Source organism: Pituophis catenifer, unplaced genomic scaffold, assembly GCF_029215685.1.
Source record: "Pituophis catenifer annectens isolate HBS135680 unplaced genomic scaffold, rPitCat1.0.hap2 SCAF_5, whole genome shotgun sequence".
NCBI classification, from domain to species: domain Eukaryota; kingdom Metazoa; phylum Chordata; class Lepidosauria; order Squamata; family Colubridae; genus Pituophis; species Pituophis catenifer.
The window spans coordinates 13,060,835-13,077,841 of record NW_027256885.1 but is presented as its reverse complement, the minus strand read 5'-3'; the positions used below and the strand labels follow the sequence as shown (position 1 = coordinate 13,077,841).

The 17,007-nt window shown below is 41.9% G+C and overlaps 1 protein-coding gene across 3 annotated transcripts in view; it reads right to left on the bottom strand.

Annotated features, from left to right (window-relative positions):
* KPNB1 (karyopherin subunit beta 1) overlaps positions 1-17,007 on the bottom strand; it is a 178,010-nt gene that overhangs the window by 93,977 nt on the left and 67,026 nt on the right. For all 3 annotated transcript variants that reach the window (XR_011600455.1, XM_070944451.1, XM_070944450.1), the window contains exon 10: positions 16,182-16,406. Coding sequence is in view for 2 of the 3 variants with exons in the window: in XM_070944451.1 (XP_070800552.1) it covers positions 16,182-16,406 (225 nt within the window). In the remaining variant the exon portion in view is untranslated. The remainder of the gene's footprint in view (positions 1-16,181; positions 16,407-17,007) is intronic.

Sequence of the window (17,007 nt, the reverse complement as noted above, 5' to 3'; positions counted from 1 at the left end):
ATCCTGAATAGATTGATTCGTTTACAGGCCGTGGTTGAAATAATCACCAATGAAACAGTAAAAGGTCTTACTCCGTTAGCTAGAGAAAGTGTTAAATCAAGAACTTATATTATGCAAAATAGATTGGCTTTGGATTATTTGCTTGCTAAAGGAGGAGGAGTATGTGGAAAATTTAATCTAACTAATTGTTGCATTGAGATAGATGAAAGTGGTAAGGTTATAAAAGAAATTACTGATAAGATGGTTAAAATAGCTCATGTACCTGTACAGACATGGAGAGGATTAAACCTGAGGGATATGTTTTCTGGATGGTGGCCAAAACTACCTGGATTGCAAGCAATTGTGGGGCTGATTGGATTAATAGCTGCAGGTTGTGTATTGCTTCCATGTATCTTACCCATTTTTGTCAAAACCATTTCGAACAGTTTATCCTTGTTGGTGGAAAGAAAAGCAACAGCTCAGGTCATGGCTATGTGGGAATATCAAGTACTCCAACCCAGGGAGGAAGCTGGGTATGTGACTCTTCTGGATATGTCAGATGAGTCACAAAGGGGGGAGTGAGGAGGACTAGATTTGGGGTACAGACATAATCCTTGGTTCTAACTTGGAGCCACAATACGCAAGGCCTGAAACTTTGGTCAAGGCTAAATATTTCTCTCCCTGCCAGTAAGGAGTTGCTGAGATGACACAAGGTATTTTTATCTGTAAAAGAGCAGACTGACCCAGACAGATGCATCCTGTTGTTCACTTCTGCATTCCACCCTAAATGTCATGTATAACATATGATAAGTGTAAGTGACTCCCTTTTCCTTTTATCTATTACCAAATGTCTGGACTAGGCGTCTTTCGGTTCCTCCTAGGACCATATATGTCTAAATGTAACACCCAATGTATACGTAATTTAGAGTATAAGAACAACACCTTTGTACACCCTTCGGGGTTCAAACATTTTGCTGTGTTATTGCTGTTTGAACCTTTATGCATAATAAACATAATAAACATAATAAACCGCCCAAGGAGATTCTTGGGCACAATTGGTAATTGTTCCATATGTAGTGCCAGCAGGAGGTAAGCAAATTAGTAGAGGAAGTAGAGGATTTGGTTCTACCAATCCTATCCGCTCCCTGCATCGTAGCATTATGGCAGTAACACAATCAATTCAAGAAGAAAAACCAAAGTGTATATATTTGTTAAATGGCAGATCTTTTGAAGGAGTCCTCGATTCTGGCGCAGATGTCTCTGTCATAGCCACTGACAATTGGCCCACAGATTGGCCTACTACAGGATCACCCTCTGTGTGGGGAGTTGGAGGACCCCAAGCAGCCCGACGCAGCACCAAATGGCTTACGGTAACAGCTCTTGATGGCAAACGCACAGCCCAGTTAAAGCCAGTTATACTCCCTATTCATGTAAACCTATGGGGAAGAGATTTGATGTTGCAATTTCAAGCAAAATTAATTATTAATGATTAATAGTTACTATGTCTCGGCCTACTGCTCTCCCTTTAGTATGGCAATCTACTACGCCTGTATGGATCGAGCAATGGCCTTTACCGCAAGAAAAACTTATAGCCTTACATGAGTTAGTGAGAGAACAGCTAGCCGCTAACCACATTGAACCTACTACAAGTCCATTTAATACGCCAGTTTTTGTAATAAAGAAGAAATCTGGTAAATGGAGGCTTCTTCACGACCTCAGGGCCATTAATGCAATTCTACAACCAATGGGGCCACTACAATGTGGCACCTCGAATCCGAACATGATTCCTAGGGAATATCAAGTTATGATAATTGATTTAAAGGGTTGTTTCTTTACCATTCCATTATGCAAAAAGGATAAGCCTCTCTTTGCCTTCACAGTTCCAGTATTAAATGCTGAACAACCCACAGAAAGATATCAATGGACTGTATTACCTCAAGGCATGTTAAATAGTCCTACTCTCTGTCAGCAATTTGTTGCGAGAGCTTTGAAATCTTTTAGGAAAAGATATCCTCAAGCGCTGGTATATCATTATATGGATGATATCTTAGTTGCTGGACCGCAAATTCCTCCATATTGGCTAGAACATCTAACACGAGATCTTGCTGCATATGGTTTGCAGATAGCACCAGAAAAAGTACAGCAACAAGAACCATTTATTTATTTAGGTCACAAGTTATTACAGACATATTCACACCCACAAATTCCTCAACTAAGGATAGAAGATAAAGTTTCCTATGTTCAATTACAGCAACTTTTGAGTTCAATTAATTGGTTGCGACCATACATAGGCCTTCCTACTAGTATGCTTAGTCCTTTGTTTGATGCATTAAAAAATAAGAAAGATCCATCTGAATTGATAACACTTACCCCAACTCAAAAAGCGGTCTTTACAAAAATTAATGAAGCATTAAAATTGGTTTGGGTAGATAGATGCCAGGAAAATATTCCCTTGATAATGATTATCATTCCAACCGCAAAACAACCTATAGCAGTATTAGCTCAGGAAATACAACAATGAAGCAAGAATAAGCCTTCATTATTAATAATTGAATGGCTCTCTCTCTCACATAGCCCAAGTCATACCATTAGCGTACCGGCACAAATGCATGCAGAATTAATTTTCAAAAGAAGAGAACGATGCAAGGTACTTATAGGTCAAGATCTTGTCAATATCATAGTCCCCTTGCCATTGAAAGATTGGGAGCGTATGGTTAGCCTCTCCTCTTCTTTACAAGCAGCGCTGACCTATTATGTTGGGAAAATTTCTTACCATATTCCTGCAGACCCGCGCCTGCTTGCCTTTAATCAAGTAGAAATCATAGTCCAAAATGGTATCTCATTAAAACCTTTGGTGAATGCCCTCAGTCTTCACTGATGGGGGGCCAAAGTGGGGGGCAACTGCCTGGCTTGAACATGGGAAATGGGTTACGAAAATTACACCTCCGCAAAAGTCCGCTCAGCGTGCAGAGGTTGCAGACGTAATTTTGGCCTTGCAAATCTTTCCAACTCAAGACCTCAATATTATTTCAGATAGCCAGTATGTCTGTCAAATTGTCACCTCCCTCCCTGGTGCATATGTTACACCATCTTTGGATGATGATCTTCTGTCCCTCTTTTTGACATTACAGCAAGTTTTGCAAATTAGAAAGAATCAAATTTACATCGCACATATCAGAAGTCATCAGTCTTTTCCCGGCATATTGTCAGAGGGAAATGCTGTTGCAGATGCCGCAACAAAGCAGCATGTTCTGTCTGTTACTCCATGGGAAAGTCATTCTATGTTTCATCAAAATGCCAAGGCTCTTGCAAAACAATTTCACATTCCTCTAGATCATGCTAGAGCAGTCATACAACAATGCCCTCAATGTTCTCAAATCACCCCATCTCCCTCCATTGGGGTGAACCCGAGAGGTCTTAAAGCAAACGAACTTTGGCAAATGGATGTAACCCAATACCCCTCTTTTGCCCCTTGGAAATATCTTCATGTAACTATTGATACTTTTTCTCATTTTATTTGGGCTACTCCTCAGAAAGGGGAAGCCACCGAACATGTTGTTAATCACTGTATTCAAACATTTGCTGTCATGGGCCTACCTTCTACGTTAAAAACAGACAATGGCCCTGCATATTGTAGTCGCTCCTTTGCTGAATTTTGTGACAAATGGCAAATTAAACATCTTTTTGGCATACCTTATAACTCTACGGGACAGGCCATAGTGGAGCGAGCAAATTTTACATTAAAATCTGCTTTGGATAAACATAAACAAACAGGAGGGATTCCTATAGGTCTCCCTGGTAAACAGGAATGGTTGAATAAAGTTCTGTTTACTCTGAATCATCTTACTATCACAGATTTATCAACTCCAGTAGATAATCATTTTGGAAGTAGAATAAGTCATCCCCAGCCACAGGTAATGTATAGATTATTGCCTAATCCCGAATGGCATGGACCTGTTCCCTTATTGACGTGGGGACGGGGATATGCTGCTGTGCTTGGTCCTACAGGTCTGGTGTGGATCCCTGCTCGGTGTGTGAAACCGTGGAAGGATGGCGTGGCACCAAGGACTGAAAAACCCGATCCCGAACTTCTCACTCAGCCTGCAGAACCCTCAGCAGGATCGGGACCGAGCACCTCGTCAGACACATCAAGTGACCTGGGGGCAGATTAAGGCCCTCTCTGCTCAATCTACAAAATTGCTACAGGAAAAGGACATGCCGCAGACACCAGAGAACTTTTTGGTAGCGGCATTTGCTTGTTTAAATGCTAATTCTGTAACTATTGTAATGTGTATTCTTTTTATGTGTATTTTTCCTCCTGGCATGGCTACAGTGACTTTGCAAGATGGAATTCCAGAGCAAGGACTTTGGGAACGAAACTCCTATATATGGGATGTGCAAAATATCTCTTGATTAGTAAACAAGACTGATTGTTGGATCTGCATGCACGTTCCCCCACATGCCAAAGGAGGACTTTTATTACATGCTATTCCTTTTAATGAAACCGGATGGAAACAACATCCTGGATCCCCGGAACGCTACAAAAAGAAAATGTTAATTATACTATTTTAGCCATTGGTAGCAGGCTTCCAGAAGTAGCGGCATATTGTTGGGAATTCATCAGCCATACTAGGAAGGCATCTGTTGATGTTGGAAAGTATCCCTATTGTAACACGACATTTGTTCTTAACACTATTGAGAGACATACCTTTTTGAATGCCACTATAATGGAACATCTTCATAATTTTACCTCTTATGGCTGTACATACCAATTAACTGGGTGCCCAGTAGTGGTAAGGGGAGGATGTCTGACAAGTACGACCACCGGAGGTCTCTCTTTATGTAATTTGGTAAGATCAATGGTCAAATTAGCAAGGGGTGATAATCAAACAACTAACTCATTAGGTAATGTTTGGATGTTATGTGGTAGGCGAGCATATCAACATATCCCTGCATGGTGGTCCGGTCATTGTACCTTGGGATATATTGCTCCCTCCGTAGTGATATCTGATCATCGACCTAAAGGGCGGTTACGGAATCGTAGAAATATAGATGTTCAAAATCCCATTAATCATTACACTGAGACCATGTTAGCAAGGGGTGTTATTCCTCCTTTAGGAGTAATGATGAATTATAGAGATTTACATATCTTATCAAATTGGACTACTGCTTTATTTAATGCTACTATCAAATCCTTAAAATTGATAAATGAAGAAATGTCACAAATTCGAGAGGTAGTTTTACAAAATCGTTATGCTTTAGATATTATTTTAGCAGCCAAGGGTGGTGTATGTGCTTTAATTCATTCCCATTGTTGTATATATATCACTGATCATAAAGCAAATATTTCAGCCACAATTGAGCACATGGAAAACATGATTGCAGATAATCCAATTGGTTCCACTATTCCACAATCCCCGTGGGAGTGGTTATGGTCTTGGCTCCCAGATTTTGGATGGGTGCGACAAATAGTGCCCATTATTATTTTAGTTATCATTGCCTTAATTTGCTGTTGCTGCTGCCTGCAATGTTTGCCTGGTTTGTTAACGGTATTTCGTCCAAGAATTCGGCCCTCCAGATCTGAAGTTATGTATGCATACAAATTATTAAAAAATAAAGAATAAAATAAAAAGGAGGACATGTGGGGATGATTGCTTTCTCAGTGGCTGGCAAACCACGCTGAGGAATGCAACGTCAGCATAATGATCCTATCTCAGGAAGTGTGAGACATGAGATTTGGCATGTAGGCAGATCACATTGTTTGGAGCAGGAAAGCATGAGCTGTCCACATGGATATCATGAGCTTTGTTTAGCCAATTGGGATAAGTGAATCTTTATCAATGAATCAGCTTCTGCCACGGAGACTGTGGATAACAATAAAAGGGAGCTCCCAGAAGCTGTTCGGGGTGCCTTCCCATTAACCTTCTTCCTGCCTATGCGTTTTTCTTCATCACAACAACAGATGTTTCTGGATGCACAAAAAGCTTTCGATCAGGTTAATTGGCAATTTATGATTCAGCAAATAAAAAACATGAAATTCGGGGAGAGATTTGAAAAAATGATAGCATCTCTATATATGAAACAAAAAGCAAGTATATTAGTAAATGGAGACTCTACTAAATTCTTTGAAATAAATAAGGGAGTATGGCAGGGATGTCCACTTTCACCTTTACTGTTTATTTTAACATTGGAAAATCTACTTATAAGAATTAGGTCAAATAAAGGAATAAAAGGACTAAATGTAAAACGAGAAGAATACAAGGTCCAAGCATTTGCTGATGACCTTGTATTCTTCATAGAAGAACCATTAAAAACAGGACCAATTTTAATAAAAGAGATAGAAGAATTTGGAAAAGTAGCGGGTTTAAAAATTAACAAAGATAAGACTAAAATGTTAACGAAAAATATAACAGCAAAACAAATAGAAGAATTAGTTAATCAATTAGGATTACAGGTGGTAAAAAAGGTGAAATATTTAGGTATGAATTTGACAGCCAGATGTGCAATCATAAAGGAGAACAATTATGGAATTTTAGTTCAAAATATAAATGAAGATTTAGAAAAATGGGGGAAATTGAATTATCTCTATTAGGGAGGATTGCAGCGATAAAAATGAACATACTGCCAAGACTCCTTTATTTATTTCAAACAATTCCGGTAAAATTGAATTTTTTTTTTCAATAATTTGAATAGAATAACTGCAAAATTTGTGTGGGAAGGGAAAAAACCAAGAATCAAATTAAGTATATTGCAGGACGATAGAACTAGAGGTGGATTTGGTTTGCCAGCATGGGAAACATACTACAAAGCAACAAGTCTGACATGGATTAGAGAATGGGTGAATTTGGAAAATCAAAGACTATTAAAATTAGAAGGACATGATTTGATGATGGGGTGGCACGCCTTCTTATGGAATACCGGGAACAAAACATATAAATATTTCAGTAATCATATATTAGGAGACTCATTAATCTGTACATGGCGAGAAATTAAAAACAAACATTATATAAAAGTTCCCGGATGGTTATCCACAATGGAGGCGTTAATACACCCCAACACACTAGCAATACAAAAAAATGGTAAGATATAAGGAAATATTGGATTTCCAGGGAGTATTAAAAACACAAGAAGAATTTAGAGAACAAGGAATATTGATAGACTGGTGGCCCTATTTACAGATAAAAATAAGATACAAAAAGGATCAAGAGGAAGGAGGAATTGAACTAAAACCAAACCGATTAGATAAACTGTTAGAAGCCAAGGAAGAAAAATGAATTTCAAAAATTTACAAATACCTATTGGAATTCGACCTAGCAGAGGAATTAGTAAAAGGACAAATGATAGCATGGGCAAGAAACATTGGACATAACATACAATTGGAAGACTGGGAAAACGCATGGGAAACTAATTATATCATGACAAAATCAGCAGTTTATAGAGAGAATCAGTATAAAATGTGGTATAGATGGTATCTGGCCCCTTCGAGATTAGCGAAGATGTATCCAAACTTAAAGCCAACTTGTTGGAAATGTAAACAAGCACAGGGCACATTCTTTCATGTCTGGTGGCTTTGCCCAAAAATTAGGAAATACTGGGAAAAAATAAAAACTTGGCCAACAGAAATATCAGCAGAGGAAATAGAGTTGAAACCAGAAATTTTTCTATTAGGCATGATCAAAGAAAACCATAAGAAAGAAACAAAATATTTAATATTACATATAATTACGGCAGCCAGATTGGCATTAGCGCAACATTGGAAAATGGATCAATTGCCAACAGATCAACTAGTAATCCAAAAAATTTACAATTGTGCAGAAATGGATAAATTAACATTTGAGTTAAAAGACAAGGTAGACTCAAAATATTATACTGTATGGAATAGATGGTACGATTGGATAAGTCAAAAGGAAGGAGAGTAAATGTAAAATTCTATAAGAAAATAAAATTAACAAACAAGCACCGTCAATAAGATAAATGATGTAATAAGTCACACACATGTATATGTATATGTATATGTATATGTATATGTATATGTATATGTACGTATGTATATATATATATATATATATATGTAGGTCTTTGGTTATTCGGGTCTTCTCCCATGTAAAATTGGAAGTGTCTTGGCGACGTTTCGACGAAGTCTCATTCATCATCTTCAGGCTGGTGTTCTCGGCTTCGTGCTTCCAGGAGCAATGTGAGATCTCAGCTGTCTCTTCCTTTTAACTGCTAGTGGGGGTGTGAGCTGATTGGGTGGGGACTTGGCTGTGTTCTGATTGGGTGGAGGTGTGTTCTGATTGGTTAGGGGCTTGGCTGTGCTCTGATTGGATGGGGGGTTGGTTGTGCTCAGCTTAGTCTGAGTTGCAGGGGGATTTGAGCTGGTGAGCTGCGTTGTTGTTGTTTGGCTTCGTGTTTGTGGCCGTGCGAGCTCTTCATGGTGGGTGTCAGTCTGCTTCATGTATGGATTGGAGGGGTTTAAAGTGGCTAATGATGCAGCTGCGGTCTGGCTTCTGGTCCTTGGTCGTGGCTCATTATCAGTGTGGGTTTGAGTCTGCTTTCTGCGTGGATGTGTGGTGGTGACATCCTGTGTGGCTCTCGTGAGTGTGGGTCTGGTGTCATTCGTCGTGTTAGGGACTCGTTTGTCAATAAGGGCGGGTTTCCAAATGGCTGGTAGGCGGGAGGTATCGTCTCGTTTGTTCATGCTGTGTGGGCGTTTTTCTATCTCGATGGCTTCTCTGATTATTCTGTTGTTAAAGTGTTCAGTTTTGGCGATAGTTCTGGTCTTTTTAAAGTCAATTTCATGTCCTGTGGCTTTAAGGTGTTGGACCAGGGAAGAAGTTGGTTCCTCTTTTCTGACTGAGTGCTTCTGTTCTTCAATGCGTGCACTTATTCTTCTGTTGGTTTGTCCGATGTATGTGGTGGGGCAGGCGGTGCATGGGATTTCATATACTCCTTGATTTTCTAACTCAATTTTGTCTTTGGGGTTTCTTTCGATGGTGGATATTTTTCGGTTTGTGCAGAATGCTGTCTTGATTTTCTGTTTGTGGAGGATCTTGCTGATTCTGTCTGTGGTGCCTTTTATGTATGGGATGAGGGCTTTGCCGTTTTCTTGTTCTCTGTCTTGGATTTTAGTGGGGGTTTCTTTTTGGATTAGGTTGGTAATCTTATTTCTTTGGAATCCGTTGGATGTTAGTACGTTAGTGAGAGTGTGTAGTTCGGTTTTTAGGTGTTGTTCGTCAGCTAAGCGTTTTGTTCTGGAGATGAGTGTCTTGGCTATGGAGTTGATCTGTGCTGGGTGGTTGTGTGAGAGTGCGTGCAGATAGCGGTTTGTGTGTGTTTTCTTCTGGTAAATGGTGTGTCCTAGTGAGCCATTGGATTTTTTGTAGACTAAGACATCCAGGAAGGGAAGTTGGTTGTTAGCTTCTTTTTCCATGGTGAACTGTATTTTGGGTTGTAGGCTGTTGAGGTGTGTGAGGAAGTTGTCCAGTTTTTCTTTCCCGTGTGGCCAGATTATGAAGGTGTCGTCTACGTATCTGAGCCAGAGTTTGGGTTTGTGATCCGATTTTTCTAGAGCTTGGGTTTCAAAGTGTTCCATGTAGAGGTTTGCAATGACAGGTGAGAGGGGTGATCCCATGGGTGCTCCTTCTATTTGTTTGTATTTTTGTCCGTTATAGATGAAGTATGTGTTGGATAGGCAGTGGTTGGTCAGATCTAGGATGTGCTTGGGGGGGTTATATTTGTTTTGGATAGCTGTCAAGGCTTCTTTGATTGGCACTTGGGTGAAGAGGGATATGACATCAAAGCTCACAAGTAGGTCGCTGGGCTGTAAGTTTTGTTTCTTTATGATCTCTATGAACTGAAATTAGTTTTTTACGTGTGAGGTGATGGATTCTGCATAGGGCTGTAGTTGTTTGGCGAGAAATTTGGCTAGGTTTTGTAGAGGTGAGCCTATGGAGCTGACTATGGGTCTAAGTGGGGTTCCTTCTTTGTGTATCTTGGGGAGACCATAGAGCTTAGGGCATCTGGATGATTTCTCTCTGGGAATGATTCTTTGCTGGATCTCTTCGCTGATGGGGGAGGCTTTTATTTTGGATCTAGTGGTTTTTTCCAGGTAGGTGGTGGGATCTGTGTTTAAGGGTTTGTATGTGGAGTCTTGGAGTAGGTTGGTTAATTTGGTTTGGTAGTCAGATGTGTTCATAACCACCGTGGCATTGCCCTTGTCTGCTGGTAGGATTATTATGCTGGTGTCTTCTTTCAGGTTAAGTAGTGCTGTCTGTTCCTCTTTGGGTAAATTGCTTTTGGGTGGCTTGCTGGTGCAGAGGATGTTGGTGATTTCGAGTCTGATTCTGTTAGCGTCGTCGGGGTTGATTTTGGTCAGGCTGGTTTCAACTCCGCATATAAAGGTTTCAGTGGGGATGTGTTTGGGAGCGACTGCAAAGTTGAATCCTTTGGAAAGGACATTGGTTTCGGCTTTGGTGAGGATCCTATCTGAGATGTTATGCACTGTTTGTTTCATGTGTGGCTGTGAGGGGGGAGGGGTTTGTTTCTGGCATTCTTGTAGTCTTTGGAGTTTGTTGTGTCTGTCTTGAGGGTGGTCTGTGTTTCGGCTCTCCAGATGGCGAGTTGTTTGGATTTGTCCCAAAGTTGGACAAATTGTCCCAAAGTTGGACAAAGTTGGACGCTGGAGTTGTTCTTCTCCAAGACTGCAAGGAGGGAAACAGTCTGTTGCCCTGTGCCTTTTTCTCAAGAGCTTTAACCACCCCAGAACGAAACTACGGTATTTTCAACAAGGAACTCCTGGCAGTGAAATCTGCATTCCACAGACCATAAGAACCTACACATGTTGCAACAGACTAAGCTTTCTCCCAGACAAATGCGATAGAGTCTATTCATCTCACACTTTGATTTCTTATTTTATTTTATTTATTTATTTTTTGATTTATATGCTGCCCTTCTCCGGAGACTCAGAGCGGCTTACAATGCATTAAGCAATAGCCTTCATACTTTTGTATATTTTATACAAAGTCAGCTTATTGCCCCCACAAACCGGGTCCTCATTTTACCTACCTTAGAAAGGATGGAAGGCTGAGTCAACCTTGAGCCTGGTGAGAATTGAACTCACAGTAATTGCAGGCAGCTGGAAGCTAAATACTACCTTTAACAGTAGCATTAGTCTGCTGCGCCACTCAGGCTCCTACATTTAATACGTACCTGGCTCAAACAATTTACTGCCAGATGCCTTGTCACACAAACCAGAGTATTCTCAAGTACCTCACACCCCAGTCAAGGCAACAATTTTACAGCCTTCTCGTTTCCAGCCAGCACCACAGATATCACCCTCTGGAAGGTTGGAAGCAACTCAACTGCACCAGGACTTACTCATTAGAATCAAGGCACAGCAACTTCTAGACCACTTCTCCTAGACCCAAATGGATGACCTTAAGGAAGCCCCACAGCAGGTACCGTATCCCCCTTAGCGGTGGACGGAGGTGCACTGAAGCACAAGGGCAGATTAGTGGTCCCCCCCTTCCAGAGAAGAGTTTTTGCAGCTTTTGTCACGACAACCAGACAGTAGGGCATGGGGGAATATTCAAAACTCTCCAGAGAATATTGAGAGACTTTTGGTAGCTTAAGATGGCAGCAGACAGCAAGGACTACGTGTCATCTTGCCACACCTGCAGGAGGGCCCAGTCCCTCCATCAGAAGCCCCAGGCCTTTTACAGCCATTCATCACACACCCCTGCCCATGGCATACAGTCTCACTGGACTTCATTACTGATGTTTACACACACACACACACACACACACACACACACACACACACACACACCGTCCAAGGCTTTTGTTGGTGGTAGATCTTTTCACCAAGATGGCTCATTTCATTCCCTGCAGAGTTTTACCCAACGCCAAGGAAACAGCCCAGCTTTTCCTAGACATCTTTCACTATTGGGAGATGGTGTCAACAATACTGTCAGACAGGGGGTACAATTCCAATCCAGGTTTTGGAAGGCACTGTTCCAGCTCTTGAGTGTCCAAGTCAGCCTATTACTTCAGCCCACCATCCAGTCACAAATGGTGAGGATGAAGATAGGCTGACTTGGACACTAACCAGCTTCTCCAACAATATTTGAGGAGTTATTGTACCTACAGCCAAGACAATGGGCCATCATTATTGCCCCTTGTAGAATTTTCTTATAGCAAGTCTCTCCACACATTGATTTCAATGACACCCTTTCAAGCTATGTATGGCACACACCAGACCACCCCGCACTAGACTCACCTGTCGCAGGAGCTGTTGACGTCTTGCAGGAGCAACTCTCTGCCCAAGCCCTATTGAAGCAGCAGCTTGACCAAGCAAAGCAGTCTTACAAGAAGGCTGTGGATGGCCACAGATGGGAGCGGCCGCCGGCAGCAGTAGGGGACAAGGTCTGGCTCTCTAACAAGTTCTTAGCATTGTTCTGACCTAGGCTCCCTTAAAAAGCAGGAAGCAGAGTCTTGGTCCCAGCAAAACCTGATTTATTTACATGACTGTGAATTACTTTCATTCACAGTCAGCAAGGCTTGTCCAAACAGTTTTTCAAAGAATAGTATCAACACACCTTATCTCGCTTGGCAAGCTGCCGTGTAACTTGTTTCCAAACGAGGCAAAAGGCAAAACTTGGCACAGTCTCTCTCAGAGTCACGGAACGAATTGTTTCCTGCAAAAGCCCACTCCCTGTTCGCTCTTCTTTTGTTTCCGATGGGACGTGCCAATCATCTCCAAGGTGTGGCTTTACTCCCAAGTCGACCTTGCTTTGTGAGTTGTTCTTGTCTTCGGGCAGCTCTGTGCATGCACACACTGGGAACAGGCTCCAGCTGTTCCTCTGCCTTGCTGCTGTCTAGCTCCCTCTCTGCCTCCGATGCAGAGCCCTCATCCGAGCTTTCCCCAGCCCCCAGGACTGGCCCAAGTTCCTCCCCAAACTCCTCGCTGTCCGATTCTGCTGCCAGCTCTGCCACAACAAGCATCCTCAAGACCTTCCAAGAAGCTAGACTCTAAGTTTGTGCCATTCAAGGTTCTCTGTCAAATCAATCCTGTTGCATTCCATCTCCAATTCCTTCCCTCTATGAAAGTATACCCAGTCTTTCACTTTGCTGTTTAAAAGGTGCCCCAAGTGCACTAAGATCCCAGCACCCACCAACACCACCGGTCATCATGGAAGGAGAAACAGAATACGAGGTGGAAGAAATCCTGAACTCTAGATGCAAAAGAAAAGGCATTCCGTATTTAATTCATTGGAAAGGCTACCCTGTCTCTGATAGGTCCTGGGAGATTCCTTTGAGACTGCTTCCCTCCCACACTTGCCAAGTTCCCATGAGAACTCAGACTTTGAAGACACTAAGGAGGGAGGGAGAGAAGCAGCTCCCAGGAGCCCATGGAGAAGGAGGGGGGCCAAGTTGGAGGAGAGAATGATGTAGATGACCCAAGGGTGGGGTCGCTATACCTCCGAGCCCATGGAGGAGGGGGAGCAAGTTGGAGGAGAGATGTAGATGACTAGAGAATGGGGTCACTACAGCCCCATAAGAGACCTAAGTCCAGCCCCCACTTAAAGTCCGTTGACTCTTATCTGGTGCCAATTTGCCTTGACCATTAGGAGATCAGATTCTTGTGTACAGGTTGCATGGAATAAATTTGTAGTGCTTTTGAACTCTATCCTGGCTCATGATTTCCTGCACCTGGCAGGACTATCTGTATGGTTTTTGAGGGGAAAGAGAATGGACCTAAGAACCAAAATCACAAATATACATATAAATGTTGTATATCAGTCAGAATACAATAAAGGGGGAGTTATAAATTAAATTTTTAATTGGCAATTTTAAATAACAAAATGCTGGAGACTTTGGCACTCAACTCAGATTCAAAACGATCTCTAAAAACCTTTTTGATTAATTTCTCAGCACCAATGTACTGATCACTAAGCACACTGCTTCTTTAACTGTAAACTGAGAGCTGTGGTGGAGCAGTGGTTAGAATGCAGTATTGCAGGCTAACTCATGGCTTACTGCCAGGAGTTCAATCCTGACTGGCTGAAAGTTGACTCGACCTTCCATCCTTCTGAGGTCAATAAAATAAGGACCCAGATTGTTGGGGGAAATATGCTGACTCTGTAAACCACTTAGAGAGGGCTGTAAAGCACTATGAAGCAGTATATAAGTCTAAGTGCTATTGCTATCCTTTGTCTATGTGATGACCTGGGGTGAGGCACGGAAGCAACACAGCCAGAGAACAGTTCTAATTCCCCTTTGTTGCTCCAACTTTCCCCCAAATGTCCCCACCTTTACTGCAAGTCCTGGAGCAAAGCTCTCACATGCACCTCCGACAGCTTCTGGCTGCGAGTAGACCAGCAAACAAAGTTAGCAAGGCAGCAACCAAGGCAAGAAGTCCAGCAAGCAAAGTTAACGAGGCAGCAACCAAGGCAAGTCCAGCGAGGCAGGCAAACAGGGAAAGGCACACAAGACAAAGCACAGGAAAATCCAGACGTCAGCAACTGCACGTGAGGCTCCACAGATTCAACGCTTGTTCCCAACAAATGCCCCTCCCAACAGTGTCTCTTTAAATCTCATTCCCCAGGTGAGCCTTGTGAAGAGGGGCGGGGCACCTTCTTCCCAAGTTGCCGGGTTTCCCTGTGCTGATTCCACCTCCTCTCCATTCTTCATGCTCGGGGATGAGGTAATTGCTTGTTGCTGGAGCTCCGTCGCTCCTCTGCCTGCCCTGTCCTCCCCCCTCGCCTGGTCCTCCTGCGCCCCCTCTCCCTCGCTGGCGACCCTTCCCAGGCCCAAGGGACCCAGGACTGCCTCGTCCTGCTCCTCTGGTCATTCCTCCATTGGCCCTAGCTCTGTCTCGTCCTCCTCAGACTCAGACTCCAACGGGGCCATGACAGTCTACTTACAGATGCAAGTCTTTGCATCATTTTTGTTTTTTTACTTCTTTAAAAAAACAATTAAAAGAAGAAATCCTTTTCACAGATCCCAGGGCATGAACTTTTCATATCTTTGATTCATGTCAAGTTGAAGTAGTACTTTAAAGCATGGGTCCCCAACCTCTGGGCTGCGGCCATGAGCTGTTTGCAACTGAGCCATGGAAACGGTGGGCGAGCGTGTGCATGCTGCTTGCACAAATGGAGCTACGCATGCCTGCTTTGCCAGCCGCTCATGCGGAACCATCCCCCTCCCCCATCACTGGTCTGCAAAGCCAGAAAGGTTGGGGAACTCTGCTTTAAAGGCAATCACTAACCCCTTGAATTAGGCACAAAATGAACTGGTAGCAACTGTAAAATAAGTTTGATGTGCCAATCTCTCTTACTTTAAAGCATAGAATCCCTAGGAGGGGTAACCATATAGGCTGTCTTGAATTACTGTACTGCATCACAAAATTGCAAGAAAAGTACAGTGCGTGTATGCTGCACAAACGTTTTGTATTGTTTCTGAATGTTTTGCTCTTTTCTGCTGGTAGTCCATTGGGACTACTAAGGATGGAACAACAGCTCATACAGATTTTAGTCTTCTAGCACAGAACATGTAAGAATTACTGTAACTAAGTTGTTCTGTATTTATTTTTATGAACTAGTATCAGAATCTGATCTGATTTGCAAATGTTTCTTTTCCAGATGTTCTTTAAATATGGTGTTTTGTCAGATATGAGAGACACTGTCTCCTCATAACTCTTACTCCTCAAAACCATCGAGGAAGGCAGAGGAACCCAATCACTTCTCCAGTCACAAGCAATTAAAGCAGAAGTTGATTACAGTAGTTGTCTTTTCTTGTCATGGTGTCCTTTTCTGGGAGGAAAGTGGAAGTGCAGCCTTTCTCAGAAGTTTGTGCGCTTTTATAGTGCAAGGGCACTATATTAAGCTGCAATGCTTTCAGACCTTTTGTACAAAACAATGGTTGCACAAATAGTATTGTGATTGTGGTGTAGTTATTTGATCAAAATAATGGGAAAAAATAAAACACATAGTACATTTAAGATTAAAGTCATTTTGGTCTTAGCTGTAATTCAACGTAATGCCAAGTAAATTTCTGCTATTTTCCTTAGGTCCTTGCTGTTTTTAGATTATGGAATATTTTAGTCAAAAAGAGACGCATAATTAATATATTTACAAACCAGTTATCTACAGCCTTCATTTCAAAAGAAACATAGGCACATTATTAGCACAAGCCTCTCTCACCTGAATGACAAGGGGTTTTAGCTGGCTGGGTTCTGGGCCTTCTAAAATGCACCCAAATGCCATGACAGCAGCATCTCGATATCGCCAGTCAGGATTTTTTATGTGTTCTTTAATGAAGGGCAAAACATGTGGGACAATGTCATCTTCACAACAGGTTGCCAGAAGCATCAGGCAGACCCCAGCTGCTTTACAGGGGTTCCAGTCATCATCATCATCACTCTCATACTAAGTGGAAAAAAAATGGGAAGAAATAGTATTCAAGATTATATTTGAAATGGCTAAAATCTGATTTTATAATAAATCCGATTAAGTTTCAGGTGGGAACACTATCTACTCATAATATTTGACAACCCCATAACAATTCAACCATATACTTTGGGGTTCTGAACTAGGGGAAAGTTGTCAGATTTTGCACACTATATCAATGGTTGTCAAAAACTCAGTAATAAAGCAGTGATCTGCATAAAGACAATTTTAATGACCGACAGATAACAGAATGAATGGTACCTTTAAAAGCAAAGTGACAGAGACTTTATGCAACAGAGATGGATATAATTTGGTGCAAGATTAACAGAATTGTATTTTTAATATCAACAGTTGAGTCTTAAGTGCAGCCAAGATCATCACAGTAGTATCAAAATGGTGCAACCTCAGGTTGTCAACATAATGCTTTTTAATTTGTAGAGACTGATTTCAAAGGGAAGCAGATGTCTACTAGCTCTGCTCATGGAAGAGTATTTCTTCAAGTACCTGTCTCCCATTGGACAATAGCATGAAATCATTTTGGAATACTACATGGCCATGAGTAAGAATAATTACGCATTTC